Source organism: Emydura macquarii, unplaced genomic scaffold (assembly GCF_026122565.2).
Source record: "Emydura macquarii macquarii isolate MOO-44397 ecotype Brisbane River unplaced genomic scaffold, CSIRO-AGI_Emac_v2 contig_3470, whole genome shotgun sequence".
In the NCBI taxonomy this organism is placed as follows: Eukaryota; Metazoa; Chordata; order Testudines; family Chelidae; genus Emydura; species Emydura macquarii.
The window spans coordinates 536,408-557,078 of NW_027133607.1; the positions used below are offsets into that span (position 1 = coordinate 536,408).

General features: G+C 41.1%; 1 protein-coding gene across 1 annotated transcript in view; it reads right to left on the minus strand.

The window, feature by feature from the left end:
• Positions 1–1,099: 1,099 nt before the first annotated feature.
• Positions 1,100–20,671, minus strand: part of CDC123 (cell division cycle 123) — a 69,740-nt gene continuing 50,168 nt past the window's right edge. The window contains exons 10-13 of the mRNA XM_067535013.1: positions 18,935–18,963; positions 10,586–10,714; positions 8,124–8,261; positions 1,100–5,517 (exon numbers count right to left, since the gene is read on the minus strand). Coding sequence (XP_067391114.1) covers positions 5,491–5,517; positions 8,124–8,261; positions 10,586–10,714; positions 18,935–18,963 — 323 coding nt within the window. The 3' untranslated portion in view covers positions 1,100–5,490. The remainder of the gene's footprint in view (positions 5,518–8,123; positions 8,262–10,585; positions 10,715–18,934; positions 18,964–20,671) is intronic.

The following is a 20,671-nucleotide window of genomic DNA, read 5'->3' on the forward strand; positions in this document are numbered from 1 at the left end:
GACACTCTGGGAACTCTTCAGTGCTGCTTCTTGTCTTCGGCTGGAGTCCGTGGGAGTGCTGCTCGAATACGGACTTCAGCAATAGGCCCTTATGGCCAAACCTTCCCAGGTGCTCCGAATCCAACAGCTCTCATTGTTCTCAATGGACATCAAGGATGCCAACTCGCCCGCAGAATAAAATTACTGTACAATGTATTCTCATCTGAGATACGGCATCTCTGGGGTAAGGAACTGACGCTTGTTACTAGCTGAGGAGTGTTCAGTGGCCTATGGGAAATGAGTCGAGGATCTCAGTCAAAATTCAAGGGGACCAGCGCCCACAGCACAAAAACCCACGTAACCACTTGTTGGCAGTCTCCGCAGAGAGGCTAAGGACTGAATAGATATGGAATCTTTACTACCATGCTTGTTCATGGTAGCTCAGGGCTCAGATACCCTAGCAAGGCAGCATATGAGGACCCTGGCACTGCTGCTGTCCGTGTGACCTGGTACCTGGAAATTATGCCCAGCTTTTTGTGAATGTACAAATGGCGGCTTTTTTATAGTTAATGTTAGGAGCTGAGATGGAAAGAAGGCAGAGATATCACTGAAACATTGCTGGAGCATGTTGTAAGAGCAGCACATGGAGATGGGCCAATCCCAGCTGTTGGACCATGGGATCAGGAGCAGCTGGGGTTGAGCGAAGGAGAGCAGTTTCTCTGATGCACCTTTAATTTGCATAATTAACTCCTGGTGAATAGCTGTTCACGCAAGTCCTAAAGTCAAATGTTCCAGTGTTTTAGGAGCCTCGGTCTCACTGTGACACATTCAGTGGAAAACGTTTCTTCAATTTAACATTTCCCCCAATGGTTCTTCACACAGTTAGTCATGTCCACTTACACATGCACACACCCCAACACCCAGGCACCCGCCCGCACACTCTATGTCTTCAAATTTTACTCCTGCAGATGGAGGAAGATGAGATGATTTTTTTAAGTGAGTTGGGATATTCTCAGTTACTACAGTGATAAGTATCATGCAAGTCTTAGACAGTACCTTTCATACTTTATACTTTGCAATATGTAGTGTAATTGAAAATAACGTCCCAGAAAACAAGAACTGTGATACGCAATAAATGCTACTTTAATTACATCTAGTCTCAGGATTAGCATATGACATTGAAGGCTGTTTTCTTCTGAGGCAGCGAACAAAATTCATCAGTAACAAAGGAACTACACAAATCCAATTTCTGGTTTCGTTTCCATTATTTAAAACAAAACCAACAAAAACCGCAAAGAATCTCACCCCCTCCCCCAATAACAGATTTCAAAAGGAGTTTCAGGATACTGTTGAATAACCACACTTTAAGCCTAAAATGTATATAGTGTAAAAATGATCTAAACTCATTTAAAGCACTCTGATATGAAGCCTGTCATTAGGATTTATCAAGGGTTCATTGTGTCAAAAGTGGTGTGACTGTAGCCCCTCAATTATACTTTTAAGCACCATCTCCCTCAGACCCAAAAACATGTATTCTATTCCATTGTTATTTCCTAAAACAATAGCTTTGAAAAGAAATGCTCTCCAACCACAGCCCTATTTGCATGACTCTGCCACTTCAGAATGAAGATTTTTGCAAGTTGCCAGGTTGATTTACTTATTTACATTTTGGCTGCCATGCGAGCAGATGTCATTCCCCTCTAGCTAGAAAAGACATCGAGTTGCTTCAGCATGTGAAAGGGAACTAGCTTAAATGTGTACTAAGGAAGCAAATTCTATTTTTATCTATGTTTGCCCATTTCCACTCAACCAATGATGCCAGTGCTGACAGCTTGTCTCCTCCTTCTACAAAGATCCATGCTTTCCTCTGCTGTGCCTTACACATGGAATTGATCTGTAAAGCTTTTACCCTCTCTAAGCAAACTTTTTGCCACTAACATCTACAAGAATTCCCCAAGGATGGGTATAGGCTGAGGGGCAGTTGGGAAAGTTGATATTATAAAATACAAAACAGAGTAAGTGCATGTATGTGTATGCAGGACATATCTGTCCTCCTCTCCCCCATCCGTCATAAGATGACAAGCAACTCAAACACTCTGTTTGCAGAGCATCACACATAATAGGGCCCTGATCCTCTGTGTGCTACTCTAATTAAAGTATTTAATAGTAAAAATGCTACCCAAGATCTCAATACATGCAAAGGGTCTGATAGATATCCTCTATACCTACCAAAAGAGCCTTTACACAGTGACAAATTAGGAGATACCACATTCTTTAGGATGTTATGACAACAAGCCAATAAAAGGCTGTGTTGTGACTTTTATCCTAATGTCTATATTCTCACTTAACTGTGTCTCATTGGGTTCCAGCAATGCTTACTATGGTGTCCTGGGTGTCAGCCATACATGGGCACAGAAGGATATGTGGAAAATTTATACAAACAGAGTGCCTGACTGAGAATGTCAGATATGTTCATGAGGATAACTTTATGGCCATATAAGGTGACTAGAGTCCAACAGGTGGTATCCATTTTGCCAGAGAAGGTGGTACAGTGGGGAGAATACTTCCCTCATCCATAATTCCCTTTCCAGACCAGCACACACAGAAGTGAAATCAGCAAATCTGAATGTAAAACATTGTACAGAGCAAGGTGGTTTTTCTACTGCAATTCAATATTATTTTTGCTGTTTCTTCTGATGTTGAGATTAATCAAACCATTGGATTGGTGGATTAGGAAAGATGAGGAAGATATTAGGAAAGCATATGAGCCAAGGCAACTACAAGAAAGCCCCCATAGCACAGTAAGGCTACATTCATCAGAATCCTCTTCATTAAATAAGTATGCCTTAATGGGAGTAACTATGCTTGGTCATTTTTTAAAAGATGTAATATTTTTAATGGAGTTCAGTGGAATACTGTTAAGACTGCTATCTAGTTGAGAAATTAAACACAGCTACTATTGACTGAGGCCTAACGGGGAACATTTTCTTTAGCACTCTGGGAAGAACTGCAATCCAAGAATGAAGACCATCCCATGGAGATGATGCAAGCTCAGACACTGAGCAAGTCCCACCATCTTATAGAACGTTACTAGTTGGCAAAGTGTCTTTTGACTGTCTGTACAACTATCCTGCATGCACCTACCTCCCTTCTCCAATAATTTCCTTATACTTACTATATACTTCAAACTTAAAATACTGTTTGCATAAGTTTGTAATTGTATAATGTAAGAACCTGACCCTATAGCCCTCATTCACATGCGTAGTCAATGGGATTATTCACTCATGAGCATGGGCCTGATGAACTGGATTATTGTATTTCAGTAATTGATCATGGTTATGTGTAGCAATTCATCACACTATGACATGACCTAGGACTAATGGGGCAGTTACATGTGAAGTAGACCGTATATATTCAAATAGAGGATCGGAGTGGATTAAATTGTTTTAGGGCAGCTTTATGTAATGTTACTGACACCCGCACACCTTTGTCCAACCAAAACAAGAATGATCATTAATTTTTCACATGGTCTGTAAGTACCTTCAGAAGAATGTTATGACCCTCCCTTTTGAGTGTTACAGTGCAGCTTCTGAGAATAGAGCTCTTCAATCTAGCAAAAAAAGTTATAACAAGATCCAATAGCTGGAAGCTGAAGACAAATAGTGAGGGTAATTAATCATGGGCATTTACAAAGAGTTGGGGGTGGATTTCTATTACTTGAGGTCTTTAAGTCAACGTTGGTGTCTTATAGGCATGCTCAAACACAACCAGAAGTTATGGACTTAATGCAGGAATTCCTGGGTGAAATTCTATGGTTTGTGTTATTCAGATGGTCTTACTGGGATGTATGAATTTTCTGAGCATTTCCTTCAACTTTTTTTTTTTTTTTTTTTTTAAAGTGATTCCTACCTGACATAGCAATATTTGATGCTTAAATGGCAACTCTTATACCGGCACATAGGTGCGCCACTACAGAGGGTGCTAGAGCCGACCCTAAAGATAACACTGAGGGAAAAATCTCTGGCACCACTGAATATGGTGTAGACGCACTTGACATGGAATGGACATGAGCAAGCACTCAAAAAAGAAGAAATGCATTTTGTAATTTCAGATTGCAAGAGCCATTGTCTGTTACTGTCCCCAAATCAAAGACAGCAAGCTTCAAGATGCCTGTTTGGTAAGCGTATCTATGGTAAACAGGATGTATACTCTGTATGGCCCTATGTCACAAGTAGTGTTCATTCAAAACTAAGACCACACGGGGATAAGTAGTGACCAGTTTTCTAAGTATTATCCCCATTTTACAGAAAAACTGAGGGACAGCGAGGCAAAGGACTAAACTTCTTAAAAAAGTTGATTTTTGGATGGCCAGTTTGAGACAAAGTAGGATCAGATTTTCAGAGCCATCAAGCATCTGCATCTCCTATGCCCATCAATTGGAGAGGAGTGTGCTGTGCACTTCTGAAGATAAGGCCCCACCTATCCAGCTGGATACCCAAAAATGGAACTACCCCAATTATTTGACATTTTGGCAAGTTGGTAACAAAGCTGGGAAAAGAACCAAGGTTTTCCAGCTCCACAGCCACTGCATCAAGCTGCCTCCTATCACTAGAGGGGGCTGAAGTGCCAAATTAATCTAAATCCATCATAATTTACATGGCCAATCATTTTCCCATCCAGGTCCGAGATTTTGGCCCCTGGATGCAATAAGAGCAGAACTGAGTCCACACTTAAAAATCACAGGTTGACTTTTTTGTATGAAGCTACAGCTGATGGCTTGAGACTTACACTGAGTCTTGAGAATATCAGTGCTTTCAGGGTTTCAAAACCCATATTTGTTGGTAAATTGTTTAGCAAACATTAATGGGTTAAATCTATTTTTTCTTTAAAATGAAATATACTATCGGTGATCTTTACTGAGACAAAATTTAATTTTTCTCAAACTTCTCTTCTATAAAAAGCAACAAAAGTGCTCACAAAACAAATGAAATTTACAATTTAAAAAACATTACACAGGAGAAGACAGGAATTGTCTTTGTTTCCTAGAACCAGACTGTGCTTTAAAATAGCCAGTTTCTAAGCAGCAGGGATACTTGATATTTTGACTGCACACGAGTTAAATCTGTAGGATGTACTGGCATGAGTGAAAGTCTTACAATTTCAGTACACCTGAAAGTGCACACGATCTTGAAGACTGGGGACTCAATTACTAGCTGTAGGCAGACCCTGACTTGCTTACATTGGGACACTTGTACAAGCATCTAACTTGGAACATAAAGAGGATGGATCATACAACACAGGCGAGTGTACGTCACCATAATGAAATGGTTTCCTAAAATTTGTATTTATTAAACCAACACACACATCGGATCTGCATCTCCTTCAGTTGTTTCAGATGAATATAAAAAGCAGGTAACTCTTTAAATTGATGGCTGTTGAAAAGCTTTCTATTATGTAGCCTTAATTAGCTGAATTTCTTGTTTTAACTTTCATCTTATACTTCATGGTTCCTCACTCATCATCCTGCTGATTTCTTTTCTGTCAAGGAAATAGGAAAATTAATATCAGTGTTAGATACTGTTATCTTAAATAAGGCACCAACGGAACAGTAAAAATGCTCCCCTAAATAAGAACTCTGGAAACCTGAGAATTACAGCCAGGGTAACACTAATATCCACCACCAAAGAAAAATCTGACCATGCAAGTGCATCTTGCATTGCACCCTGAAACTGGAAAGTCTCTAGCTTTGACAAGCTGCTAGTGGTATCACATTACAAAGCAGATGATCTACCACCAAGAATCCAGGTTTTCATAAGTCTCATCACTATGGTATCTAGGTACCTCAATGCAAAATCTCCCTATGCTGACTTTCACACCTGAGATAGGCAGACCTCAGAAATAGATGCACTGCAAAAACTACGTAAGAACCTAAGAATGGCCATACTGGGTCAGACCAACGGTCCATCTAGCCCATACCCTGTCTTCTGACAGTGGCCAATGCCGGGTGCTTCAGAGAATGAACCGAACAGGTAATCATCAAGTGATCCATCACATCGCCCATTCCCAGCTTCTGGCAAACAGGGGTTAGAGACACTTGAGTATGGTTTTGCATCCCTGCCCATCCTGGCTAATAGCCATTGATGGGACCTATCCTCCATGAACTTATCTAGTTCTTTTTTTAACCCCATTATAGTCTTGGGCTTCACAACATCCTCTGGCAAGGAGCTCCACAGGTTGACTGTGCGTTGTGATAGTGCATCAATCGGATTAATGGGCTTGGCTTGTCGCTTAGTCTTTGGGGCAGGCTGCACTTGCATATTTTTCATAATGCCACCCCTCCACACTCAGTAAGGCATCTAGTAAAGGTTTTCTTCTGGTCCTAGGCCAACGCAATCTATTCTTTCCTCATAACTCTTTTTAGGGTTTTTAGCAAGCTTCAGTTAAGTCTCAATATTACTGATTCTAGATGCAAATATCTGATCCTTCTAGATCATAGCTGAACATCACAATATATGTGATTAGCAGACGTTAAGACAAGAGAGTCATTGTTAGGCCATTATGATAACACCTAACACTGCTACCCTCCCTGGCTACGAACTTTTCTGTGAACTGAAGTTATTCCATTTTACACTCCGATACAATCAGGACTTGTAAGGATGCACAGCTGGAGAGGTGACTTCAAGTGTTAATCATTACCCAGTCATTGGCTTGGGTAAAATGACTGTGCTCTTCAAAGCCACATTATAAAGTGCCATTCAACTCATGGCTCCTCAATTATATTTCTCTATTGAGAGGATTCACGACAATTAAATATTTAGCTAAATGAGACTTCAATCTATACCAGACTGAGGGCCTATTTAGCCCTATCAGTGTGCCCAAGGGCCAATGACTAATTAATTTTCATCAGAAGGTCAGACCAGAGATTTATTCTTTTTCAGGGAAAAGCCTGAGCTGTCTAGAGATTGACAAGCCTGGCGACAAGAGTATACATTGAGAACTGAGCAAAGCTAGTTGGGAATTTTCCATCAAAAATGTATTTTAAGGATAAATGTTGATTGGTAATATTGGGGATACTTGGAGTCTTACAGTTGGCTGATGCCAAACAAACCCTTGGACTTTGCTTGCCCCTCAATATGTCGAAGACAGAGAGTTAGATCCCTTCACAATTGGTAAGGAAGAAGGGAGAAGATTTTTGTTGATACAAAAGGAGTGTAATTAGAAATAAAGGGATGAAAGTGAAAAGGGGGAAGTTACAATGGATGTAAAAAGATTTCTGATAGCAAGAACTGTTGGACGGTCGATTAGTCTTCCAATGGAAGTAGTGGAACATTGCAAACTAGACTGGGAAAAGCACCTTTTTTTAAAATTATATATAAGCATCCAGAGAATACAGACAATCCCTGCCCTGAGAGACTTACAGTCTAAGACAAGTAACACATAAAAAGTGCATCTCACACAGCACATTACACTAGTGTTCTGTAGCCTGCAGCTTTTGAGTGGAATTTGATTTGTTTGTGTTGACCTACAAAGCTGAGAGTGGTTGGGGGCCTGGTTGTATTTAATTGCTCTTGTATGGAACCCTATTTTTGGCCTTTCAATTGCCCGAAGTACTGAATGGTGGCAGAAAGATCATTTTAGATATAAACAAGTCATGTAGTATATTTCTTGTAAAAAGAACTGGGAAACTTAAGTTTGTCTGCACTAAAAACTGCTGAAAGTGTTCAAAGCTTTTTGTGACATTATGAAATTATTTTAGTATTAAACTTCAAATCTGTAACTTTCAGCCACTCAAACAGCACATTCCCACTAAGTCTATATTTATCTTTAAACAAAAAAGCGTGCATGTGTTCCAGTAACACTTTCATATTCTAGATTAGGTAGTAGCTTTGCCTAAGGTAAGGCAATAATGAAGTGATAGTTGGTTCTTGGTTATTACAAGTAAAATCAATAAATCACTACTCTCATCATGCTCACCTCTCTTTCTCACTTTTATTTTTGTTTGTGTGCACACAAATGAGATTTTTTTTTTAAACCAGCTGAGTACTTCAATCCTTTTGTATCAGAATAACATAATTTCATGTGCTTTTGGTGCTCCTGTTTTCCAGACCCCATGATCGGAAATCTCTCCATTGCAGTTGGCTTACCAGTTTGAGAAAATCAATTAGTTTGTGAACATCTTCTCCGGTAGAAAGATCTACAAAATCCTTGGGCAGTCGGTAGCTCAGGTAAGGGCTAGGCTGGACAGTAACTTCGCTGTTTGTACAGCGGAATGCTGGAGAGTCCTTTGAGAAACACAGGTTAAAACACCTTAACATAAAGTGTCTAGCTTCAGTTAAACACACTCATGTCTTTAAACTAGGGATCAGACTGTTTCAATTGCTCTGCTATTGAGTTTATTCAGTATACTAAAAATGAAGTTATAACAGGGTGACACTGGAGCTTTAAAATGGAGTAGGGCCAGTGCACCTGTGACTCATCAGCTGCCTCCTAATTGGGCTTAAAAGAGGGCACCTGGGCCCTAGAGGGGAGCGAGACCTGGTGAGTCAGAGCTGCCAGACAGCCTGACAACGGAGTGGGTCAGTCAGCAAAATGGGCAGGTGAGAGCCTCTTGGTCCTGTGGTGAAAAGGGCTGGTGTCAGCTGCCTGGGAATTGGAGACCGGAAGAGGTCTCTGGGGAAAACCACAGAGAGCAAAAAGCTCTCTGCAGGTCCTCCATGAAAAGAGGAAGAAATGATCATGGAAGCCAGTGGAAGGCTAGCCCGCCAATGTTCCTAAGCCAGAGAAGGCTGGAGAGGGCTGACGACAGAGCAGCAGAGGGAGATACACTGAGGCAAGAAAGCTTCCAATGAAGCTACACAGGACTCTGAAAGGGAAACTGATGCAGGTGCAACTATTGTGCCATGACCTGCTGCAGGAGGGCATTTCAGGCAGGAGTTACCTCATGACAGGAGCCTTCACAGATACTAGGGTTTCCTATAAAAAAACCCAAACCCTGACCATTTATGAGCAGAAATTAAAATGCTATTAAATATTCAGATAAAGGTCTTTTCCACACCTCAAGCCTCCAGTAGGATTCTCATTGTATTAATACATTATGTAAATAAGAAGTAACAGTGCCATGACGGTTGGACTCCCTCTCTCATGATAAACTTTAGATAAGGCTGTTGGGCCCTCAAATAAAAAGCCTATCTGAACACAGGGATAAAGCATATAACCTCTAGCAACAAGAGCCTTAAATCCCCCTTTAGTAAGGGCTTCTGATTTAAACCCATATTTACAAGTTAAATCCTGCCAAAGTTAAGGTCAAGACTTATCCAGCAAATATTTGCTGAAATTTTAAAAAAAAAGTAAGCTTCCATTGCTAGCCATAAATTCTGGGTAGCCCCACATCACTTTTAGTTTAACAGTGTGTGTAAAAAGTATGTAACACTTTATAGCACATTATATCTTCAAAGTGTTCTGCATGATACCTGATGAGGCAGGTTCCATTGTCTCATTTTATACATGGAAGCAGAGAGATGCAGCAATTTACCCAGAATCGGTAGGTCTAGTTGCTGAACTGGAATGTGAACAAGATAAACCATTCTACTTTTCATTCCAGTGTACACTTGGACAAAGCATTTGGTGCACACACACGAGATAGGTGAAACCCCAAAAGACTGACTAATAGCTAAACCACATCTCCTTGGACACAATGCACTCCGAATTATTCAGATAATAAAAAACCAAGAAGTCGTATCTTTTAACGCAGCTGCTCTCAAACCTTTTCATATCAGGTGGGCCATATATTAATGGATTGCTTCCACCGCCATTTTAAATGCTCCCTCCATGAATCGCATCGGTTTTGGATGAACGGAGTGTTAAGTTTTACTCACATGGGAAGGACACCAAAGCACCAATAAATGAAGAGGGTTTTTCCTGCTAACAGAATTTTGGTTTTACAGAGGAATTGCGATATGGAGCAGGGAGATGAGAGCCCCTCTGTACAGTTCTAGTGAGGCTGCACTAGCAATATTAGACTTCGGTGTCGGCTCCTCAGTACAAGGGAGAGAGACAGGGTAGTGGGAGGCTTAGAGAAAAACAAACACAGTTTTGGAGCTAGGGCGATTAAATTAAACATTCCGGGAAAGAAGCCAAGGTTGATTCAGTGATGAAGAAAATGGACAAATATTTGAAGGGTAAATACCAAGGAGTAAAAAGAAATTCTTTAAGGTGCAACAAGTAAAAATAACTAGCAATAACGGGACAAAAGTGAACAAAGGGAAACAGGAGAATTTCTTACCTCCTAAGACAAAGCTGCAGGATAGAAGCCCCATTTTTGCATTTAAAACTGAACAAAATTATGTATTGAGCTTGAATAGCATACAGACAAAGAGGAGATAGATCCCCCTCAGAAGGAATTTACAACATATGGGGCTGATATAAAGCTCACTGAAGTCAATGGAAATGCATCCACTGACTTTAACAGGCTTTGGAACACATCCTAAATACACTGAAGTTAAAAAAAATAAATAAATAAAAAAAAATCAGAGGTTAGATCACCTGTTGAGTTACCTAAGTCCACCTCTCTGACACTGCAGTCTTATTCTTTACCATATTTCCTCACCTGTTCCATAGGTTCCCCTTCACTATGGTCACCTTTCAAATTCTTCCCAGATGTCAATTCTTCCCACGTAAACAGCAGCGAGTCAGTTACTTTCCCAAAGGGGTTAAAATCGATTAACCATACTTTGCCCTGCAATACAACAATGAAGGAAATAAAGTATCAACAAATGAGAGAGAGTGTGAAATAAGAGCAGAGGAAAAGTTATCATCTGCTTAAGGATGGAAACAAAAAAACATAATTCCTGGGCCGCTAGAGTAATTCTCATAAAAGGTCAAACAGGTCAAGTAAATTGAGCTAAATTTTATGCAGTTTCCTATAGAAGGATCTTTCAGATTAGACTTTACAGGGATTCTCTCTGCTCTGCATAAATCTTAGAGATCTCCTAGCACTTTGGGTGACAATAGAGATTTGACTTAAATGTCTTTTGCCAGAAGTTCCACTCCTCTCACTAGTTCTACAAGAAACACAGTGCTGTACAGTGACAGTCTGCATGTTGGCTGCTTTCCACCCCAGAGATGGCTGCATTTCAGGAATACTGCATAGTTTATAAAATAATTTGGGACCCTTCAAGTTGAAAGGCATTTAGAGTTATAGATTCTAAGACCAGGAGGGATCTTTGTGGCCATCTAGTCTGACCTCTTGCATAGCACAAGCAATAGAACTCCACTGAAATAATTCCTGTTTGAACTAGATATTTTAGGAAAAAACAAACATCCAATCTTGATTTTAAAATTGCCACTGATGGAGAATCCACCAGGACCTTTGGTAAATTTTTCCATTTGATTAATTATCCTCGCTTATTTCCAGAATCTAGTGCTTCACTGGGTGGGAATCAAACCCTGATTAAGCATTTGGAAGGCAAGGCATCTTTGTCGCCATGATCCCCTCTGGCAGAAAATTTAACTAAAGAATAACCTGCATTTATCTAAGCTATGTATATGTAGCCATTATTATAATATCTGAGTGTTTCAATCTTAGCGCATTTATCCACACAACACCCCTGTGAGGTAAACACATACTATTATCCCCATGATATAGACAGGGAATGGAAGCACAAAGAGACGAAGGTGACTTGCCCAAGGTCACACAGGAATTCTGTGGAGGGAACTGAACATGGATCTCTCAGGTTTCAAGCTAGCACCATAAGCACTCCTTCCTTTTCAGTAAAATCTTACCTACTCTGATATTTAAAACAAATTGGATTGTAATGAAGCATGAGTTCGCTCAAATTAGGCATCATATACAAACTTAGATTTACCAAACAGAAGAAATGTTGTATGCACCTCATTTGAGGGGCCAAGGTTGTTGGTTTCTTTAATTCACCAGAGCCATAATTCAATGCAATTTGAAACAAAAGACTACATAGCTACTTAGGTCATGGCACATTTAATTTTCTATTCCTTCCCTCCACTTCAGCAGGGTCCTCTTTCTTTAGGACTATAAGAAGGAGTTCCTCTCAGACCCAGTCTACTCTACAGGTGCTACAGCGGCACAGCATGGTGCTGTAGATATGCTGTTGTAATCCCATAGTGTCGGCACAGACTACAGCGACGGAAGAAGGGGGACCAGATAACAAGTGTGAAAAATTGGGATGGGGTGGGGAATGATAGGCACCTATATAAGACAAAGCTCCGAATATTGGGACTGTCCCTATAAAATCAGGACATCTGGTCACCCTAGAAGATGGAAGGGGTTTCTCCATCACTGTAGCAACTCCACCTCTCTGAGTGACAGTCACTAGGTTGATGGAAGCATTCTTCTATTGATGTGTCAGCACAGCTATAGCACTCAGAAGTGTGGATATTTCACTCCTATGAGTGCACTAGCTATGCTGATCTAAGTGTAGGTGTACACCAGGCCTCAATATCCTTGATACATTTGACAACTTCCACCTTTAATACTCTACCCTGCGGCCATCCATTTCCTTCAAAATCCCTTCTGAGCCCCATCCTGGTTGGTGAGCAACATGACATTTTCTCTCCCACTCCCTCCCAGCTACTAGTTTAACATACTGCCAATGCAGCCTCGTAGGCCCTGCTGGTCTGGAAAATAGGAGACAGAAATGGAACCCATTTCTCACAGCTTTTCATGAGTCTCCCTCATTGTAAGATCGTGACATATATTATCATACTACAAGTAAATGAAGCTTCAAGAAGCTGGAGCACAAGCTCACTATGGCAAATGGTAGTACTGAAACCATAACGCACTCAAGAGAACTAAAGTTTATTGATGAGAAATGCAAGCTGCAGAGACATACACTTCACCCTTCTACAAGAAACAACAGCCAAAGAAGCAGAGGTGTTTTGCATTGCTGAGCTGCGACACTACCACCAGAGCAGCACTCCAGAAGCAGACTATTTGCATCACCTTGGCTACCATTTTCAACCCCTCTGCTTCTCTTCCCAAATAGTCAGCTCTTCTAATTATAATGATGTTTTGCTTTTGCTATCATCAGGGCATCTTGTCAATTCCATGACATCAGGAAGAGGAATTCATTATTTGGATTCCTACCATGTTGGAAAACAAGCTAATGAACCAGTTTGTGTTTCACAGGCAGGCAATGGCTGGTAAAGTTCCCTCTGGGGCTCAGAGGATCTTTCCCCCACCTCTGAGATTTTTCAGCCTGTTAAAAGGGTGAGCCTTCATGGGGATTTTCTTGTTAAACACATGTAAAATGCACATGAAAAGTTAAGTTGCAATCAGTTCATTAGGGAGTTTTACATTGCAGAGGCTTTAATCTCAAAAGGTAAATTGTGAGACTGGTGAAAAGCAAGAACTGAGGTCACACCATAACAGCACTTTCCTCTTCTTGCAGAGACAGGGAAGAGTCAGTATGCCTTCACAACCTCTAACAATTCCCAAGGCTTCTCCTTTAGTTGTTCTCATATCCCCACTGAACTTAGGTAATTGCAAACTGGTGGGAGAAGACATAAAAAATGAACAGATCTAAAACACTTCCCTTCAGTCTCTCTGAAGATTTATTAAAAGTAATGCATCTATCTCAGTCACCAAACTGTCTTAGACGAAGAAGGAAAAACAGGACTTTAGGAAACCCAAAGTAAAGCCAAAGGCCCTAAAACATAATCCAATACAACTTTCCCCTGCAGCTATAGAGCAAACATAAAACTATTTAACTGCAGGCTTCCAGTATTAGCAATCTCCTGTCACTTAACTGCTTGTATGTCCGAGTTGTATGCAACTGTTTTTGATAAAACCATTTATGAGCATTTGCCTACATGTTAGGTGTGTCCCTCTGCCTCTTGGTAAGATGCTAAGGAGACCTTTGGTGTCCCAGAGTTTGGGTGCCTCAATACTGAGTGGTTACTAGGCAAGCATATATACATTTTTCTTCAAAGATAGAAGATGAGGCTATGCTCTCAAACAATGTAGCCGCAAGACTATACCTGACAACTTTCTGAAGATCCATTTGTGTAGCAAAGACACCGCAAGAGTGTTATTTCACAACAGTGAAATTAACATACGCAATATTTTGTATATGAGGGGAAACAAACAATAACACATGCTATGTATTTAGTACCCTAAAAATGTACACAAGTAGGTCTATTATAACATGGTAATATTCATTTTATTTTAATACAAAGCATACTGCTTTAAGGAAGTAGCTATAACATAGGAACATTTAAAGGAAGTTACAAGATAGATAAGATGTGTCATGTTAATAAAGATAACCTGCAAAGTCAATGGTCACATTTCCCTAATTTCAGCCGCACGTGTTTACGCCCACAATGACAGTATACATGGGGCAATGAAGCCCACATATTAGTTTAAAATTTAAAAAGAAGAGTCGTGAACTAACAATGGTCTGAAATATCTTCATTTCAACCCTTTGCAGTTCTCTAATAACTTTCATCTAAGGATCAAAGTGCTTTACACATAATTAAGACTTAAGAGGGCATAGCCTCTCCAGTGCCTGGCTCTGGAGACCATCTGGCTTTAAAGATGGTGTTAGAATGGGTATCCCTTAAAGCTGACTGGCCTGCAAAGCCAGGTAATGTTGCCAACTTTCTAGCTGCTGAAGACCCAACACCCCCATCCCACCCCTCATCTTCTCCCCAAAGCCCTGCCTCTTCCCCCAAGGCCCTGCCCCCTGGTCACTCCTCTCCCTCCCACTCCTCCTCCCCTCCAAAACCGCTCACCCTCCCCTACCCTGAGACTCACCTGCTCCCTACAGACCCAGAGTAGGAGGAGATGATGCGCAGTCTGCCTGCCCAATCGGGGCACGGCAGGGGTTGGTCCCCGGAGCAAGGGGGCAGGGCCAGGGCAATTGGAGCACAGGGGGGAAGGAGGGGACAGAGGTGGGGGCAGACAGGATCCCCCACCCTCCAGTGGCAGCGTTGGTACCTACCTCTTGGAGCCGCATCCAAAAGCCAGGCACTGCTCTCCCTCAGGTGTCAGCACTGCAGCTGAGCAGGGAGCAGTTCCTCCAGGATCCAGCAGCTGCTGCTGCTCTCCCACCCCCCCTGTGGCAGAGGCTGGTTACTACAGGTTACTGACCGGACACTGCCAGGTTCCCTTTTTGACAGGACTTTCTGATTGAAAACTGGACACCTGGCAACCCTCGCCAAGAACTGACAAGACTGAGCTTAGGGAAGCCACAGCACAGCAGAGAATATCAATCAGTACTGTAAGGTCTGAGGCCTTCTTCTTCAGTAAAAACAGCAGTCAGATTAAGAGATAGCAGCCCTGAGCTAAATTGCAGGGAGTCCCATCCTGACATTCCATCTAAATTGCAACAAAACTATGTAATATCGGGCTGTTAAGGAGATGCTCCTGTCCTAATACTGCCCGCCATCAGATAAAAAACAGATCTTAAGATGTTTAAAGACCACTTTGTTAGCATTCTGTCTGGCAAGGAATCACTTATCAACAGTTGTGATTGTGAAATCTATACTGTATTGTTTTGCCTTCTTTACTGTTTATCTTTATGGCATCTATCTGATTCTGTCAGTTGCATAACTAATTTTGCAAGATTTAAATTAACTAAGGTGGTGGGTTAAAAAATTGGTTAAAGAATTGTTTGGTAATGGGCTAGGATTGGGGAAAAATACTGTCTTGTACTACTTTCGTTTAAAATGATTGGTTAAGGTATAGCTAAGGAGGACCCAAGTTATAACTATATGAACTAGGGTCCAAAAGGAAGTTCTTTGGAACTTAACTCCAGGATACAGCCGAAGAACCAGAGCTGCCAGACCTCAACAGCCTGCCAATTATACCGTGCAGAAGCTAGAGCTCCAGATGACCTGATCCTGACCGGCCACCAGGAAAAGCTAATCTGCATTATGGGGAGTGGTGAGCGTTGTATGCTTAACATGTGTATTCTATTTTGGTAACTGTTAATAGATAGAGGTTAAGGACATTACTGTGTAAGGCTCTTTCCTGGTAAAAGGCCCTGTAAACCTGCAGAAGATTACACCCCGAGCTCTAGGAAGTGGGTATGAGTAGGTGCCTTTTGCCCCAAGTCCTAGGAACTGGGAAAGGGTGGGGATGCCTAAATTAATTGGGTTACATCTTAAGCCCATGGAAGGGTAAAGATGTGGTGCCCTAGAGTGAGTGAGTAACAGTATAAGTAGAGAGTATACGCAAAGGGACTGTACTGAGTTTACATACGCTGTATTAGAAGATATACGAAAGCTTGCCTAGAACAGATACATTCAAGTTATACCAATCTATGGACACACAAATTCCAGCCTCCTACCAAATGACTAGGACTTGCGGCAGCCTCTCCGCTGTTTTCAGTCACGCTACAGAAAACCTACAGGGTTCTTACTCTTCCAAATGTTGCAGCCCTTGCAAAAAAATAAACAAACACACGCCCAAGAGATATTTACAGTGGAAAGAGCTTTAAGTAGGGAGAAGCTGGGCGCGTCTCATTTACAGGTGAGGTTGCCATGCAACCACGTTGATCTGGAGCACAAACTTTGGAAACTGATTGAGCTACACAACACTCAACACCATTTCAGCACCTATAATTCACACACTGAATAATACATTGGCAAGCATTGAAGGTGTGCACACAAGCAGGGGTGAAGATACACCAAGGAACGAACTGACAGTTTGCCGGGAGCATGAGGGCTGCATGTAATTTGCACAAATAATTAAGAGCTACATGCACACAGCTATATCAACTTGATAGAGGAAGGAAAAAATGCTTTTTGTCCAAGATCACCAGGATTAAAATCTTGCACTTAAATAATCTTTGTCTGCAAGTTACAAGATAAGGCAGCTACAAGCTGAATTTGGCCAGACTTGAAAAATTCTGCTCATTGACTTGACTGTGATAAGTAAAATTTCCCTTTTCTCTCCCCCCATCTTAATTAGGTTGGGTAACTAGGTTTTATACCTTAGCGGTGCTTAGCTTTTAGGCTGACTTCAGGCACCAGTGTCATAAAAGTAACGGGTGTTGACTGGATGCATTGATACAAGAATTACTTCCATCCAGACATACACATCTGTTTAGATCCTATTTTTGGCACTGTCATTGTATAAATATAAAACCCAGAAACTCTCTCTACATATCAGTCATTGAGAGGCTGAGAATCAGGAATCAGCACATGAAATCACCAGTGCCAACTCCATTTGCTGGAACATTGTGAGTCAAACTCCTTCTTCCTTGCAAAATCACAACTGGTTCAAATAATGAGATTTTAAAAAGCGTCCTTTTGGTTTGCTTTCTAGTTTTTGAGCCATTAGGGTGCATGTTTTCAAGCTTTTCTCCACAACTGTAAGGGACACACTCTTGTACAATTCAGAATATAATTTCTAGATTGCAGCAAAAGGCAGAGTCCTTCAAATAATATCAGTCTCAAGTGAAGTTCAGTGAAGTCTAACCCATTCCCTTCTCTTCTATTAGGAACTTCTCAGCACTGGTAGTTTCTCTTACACACAAACAATTGAGGCTGAAAAGCTATGCACAAAGAAGTTAGAAAATGCCAGATTAAGGTTGTCTGTGCAATCTGTCCTCAGCCTTCTTGTGTGTAAGCAATATGATAAAGTCTTTGAGCTTCTCCGCACAATGGGGTAATGCACTCTACAGGGGTGTGATTTTTAAGGTCATCTCCTGCCAGCTTCAGGGTGGTCTGGCCTGGGGGATCCCATAAAGAGATGTAACAATTCGGAGGTGTGTGGGGGTCACCTCTGCAAGTAATAACTAGGACTGGTGGAAACCAGGGTGGGACTGTTGTGTTGTAAGCAGGTTACTGGGGTCAGAGTCCTGAACCAGGGCTGCGCACTCAGGATACTAGTGCTTGTCTGCTTGCTGCCTGTTGGTGCCCAGGCTGAGCGCCACAGCAGCAGAGCATTCAAATTACCTAAGATTACAGGGCAAGTGATGACACAACCCCACACTGTTCTGGATTGCACCCCAGAATGTGGCAGATACCATTAAACATCAATTATTATTTTAAGTCTTATCAAAGATTCTGTTAAAGGCTATGTATTTATCAGACAAATACAGCTGAAACTGCAGGTACATACTTTTAAAGATAAACTTCTCATTCTCTGGAGAAAATTATTTGCAAAAGAATTACAAACATTATTGGCATAGGACACACATGCACACCCCACCCATCTTACTTTCCTACCTGAATGGTGTCTAACCTACGAACATCTAAGAGAAAAAGGGGCTCAGGAGAGCTGACAGTTTTTCAAAGAGACAATATTAAAGGCACAACAGAAAACTATCCTAAAGCAAAGGAAATAGAGGAAGAACAGTATGAGGCAAATATGGCTCCATCAGGAGCTCTTTTAATGACCTGAACATCAAAAAGAAATCCTACAAAGGATGGAAACATGGACAAATGGCTAAGGAGCAGTACAAAAGTAAACAAGCATGTATAGACAAAATAAGAAAAGGTAAGGCACAAAATGGTTCTATAAATACAATAGGAACAGAGAAAGAGATAGGCATGTATAGGTCCACTTAACGGGAAAGGAGTGCTAATAACGGATGAGATCAAGAAAGCTAAGGTGTAATGCCTACTTTGCTTCAGTCTTCACTACAAAGTTTAATGGTGACCAAATACTTAGCACAATATTAACAACAAGAGGGAAGGAACAAGCCAAAATAGGAAAGAACGGGTTAAAGAATATTTAGATCCGTTAGATATACTCAAGTCAACAGGACCTGATAATATAATAGAACAATTGCAGAATGGAATGCTAAATCAAAATTCTAGATACTTTGAATTCACCCGTCATCGCGGTATTTCCCAGGAAGTTGAAGCCAACATTCATTTCACCTCTGTAGTACTTAGGAAGCATCAGAATTTCCATAGAATATAAATTATAAATCAAAGAATATGCCAATAATATGAGCCATTATTCACTTACCATGCTGTCTCTGTACACATCAAAAACAACTGAAAAGAAAAAAAATTGATTTGTTAGTTTCAAAATATATATGGTTACATGTAAGGTGGCTAAGCTTACACAGATAAACAAGTGTGTATAGCACAATCCAAGATATTTCCACCCCAAACCATTTTATTAGCTCTTCAAAATAGAGGACCGCTTATCTTCAATATTATTGTTTGTATTGTAGTAGCTCTTACAGGCCTTAATCAGGGATCAAGGCCCCACTGTGCTACCCATGGTACACAATAATAGAGAAAAGAGTCCTTGCCCCAAAGAGATTACCATCTCAGCACCTGATGAGACAAAACAGATAGTGAAAACCAACAGGGGCAGGTGGTCGAGACAAGGTAGCAGTGAAATGATCACGCTGGGTACACAGTGCAGTTGTCACAGCACACCTACTGTCTAGCAATGTCTATTTTAATACAAGCGCTTCACTATTCAGAGATTTCAACAAAATAGTGGTCTCATGTAGTTTCCTTGTTCCTCCTTCCAGGGGTTTAAGTAAACATAAATCTGTGAATATATCTTTCATAATTAACTCTTTTGTATTGTTAAACAATCCACGTATTTACTGCATCTTGGAGCAGTTTGTCCTGGAACCCACAAGAGGCAATTCTTGATTTAGTCTTAAGTGGAACACAGGATCTGGTCCAAAAGACGAATATAGCCAAACCATCCATTGATAGCAACCATAATGTAATTAAGGTTAACATCCTTACAAGGGGAAAAATGCCAAAGAAACCCACCACAGTAGCATTTAATTTAAAAGAGGAGACCTACACAAAGATGAGGAAGCTAGTTAAATGGAAATTAAAAGGAATAGTAACAAGGGTGAAATGCCTGCAAACTGCATGGAGACTATTTAAAAACACCATAATAGAGGATCAAGCTAAATGAATACCCTAAACTAAAAAACAAAACAGTAAGAGGACCAAAAAAATGCCACTATGGCTAAACAGAAGAAAAAGAGGCAATTAAAGGCAAAAAGGCATCCTTTAAAAATTGGAAGTCAAATCCTAGTGAGAAAAACAGAAAAGAGCATAAACTTGCAAGTCAAGTGTACAAGTATATTAGGGCAAGCCAAGGAAGAATTTGAAGAGCAATTGGCTAAAGACACAAAACTACCAGCAATTTTATTTATGATGTTTTTAAGTACATCAGAAGCAGGAAGCCAGCCAGCCAGTTAGTGGGGCCACTGGAGGATCGAGGTGCTAAGGGAGCACTTAAGGAAGCCAAAGTCATTGTGAAGAAGCTAAACAACAAGGTTACTTACCAATAACTGACGTTCTTCGAGATGTGTTGCTCATGTCCATTCCACTATCGGTGAGTGCATGCCACCATGCACGGTTCCCGGAACTTTTTTTCCCTTAGCAAATCTCGTAGGGCTGGCTCCAGCGCCCCCTGGAGTCCCACGCACACACTGTGGTATATGAGGCGTTGCCGGCCCTATGCCCCCTCAGTCCCTTCTTTCTGCAGCGTGAACGAGGGTAGGCTGTGGAATGGACATGATCAACACATCTCGAAGAACATCAGTTACTGGTAAGTAACCTTGTTTTCTTCTTAGAGTGATTGCTCATGTCCATTCCACTGTAGGTGACTAACAAGCAATACCTTTAGACGGGGGTAAGAGATACCGGTGAGCTGCCCTCAGCACTGCTCTGCCAAATCCAACTTCCTCTCTCGCCTGCTGGACGATGGCGTAGTGGGACG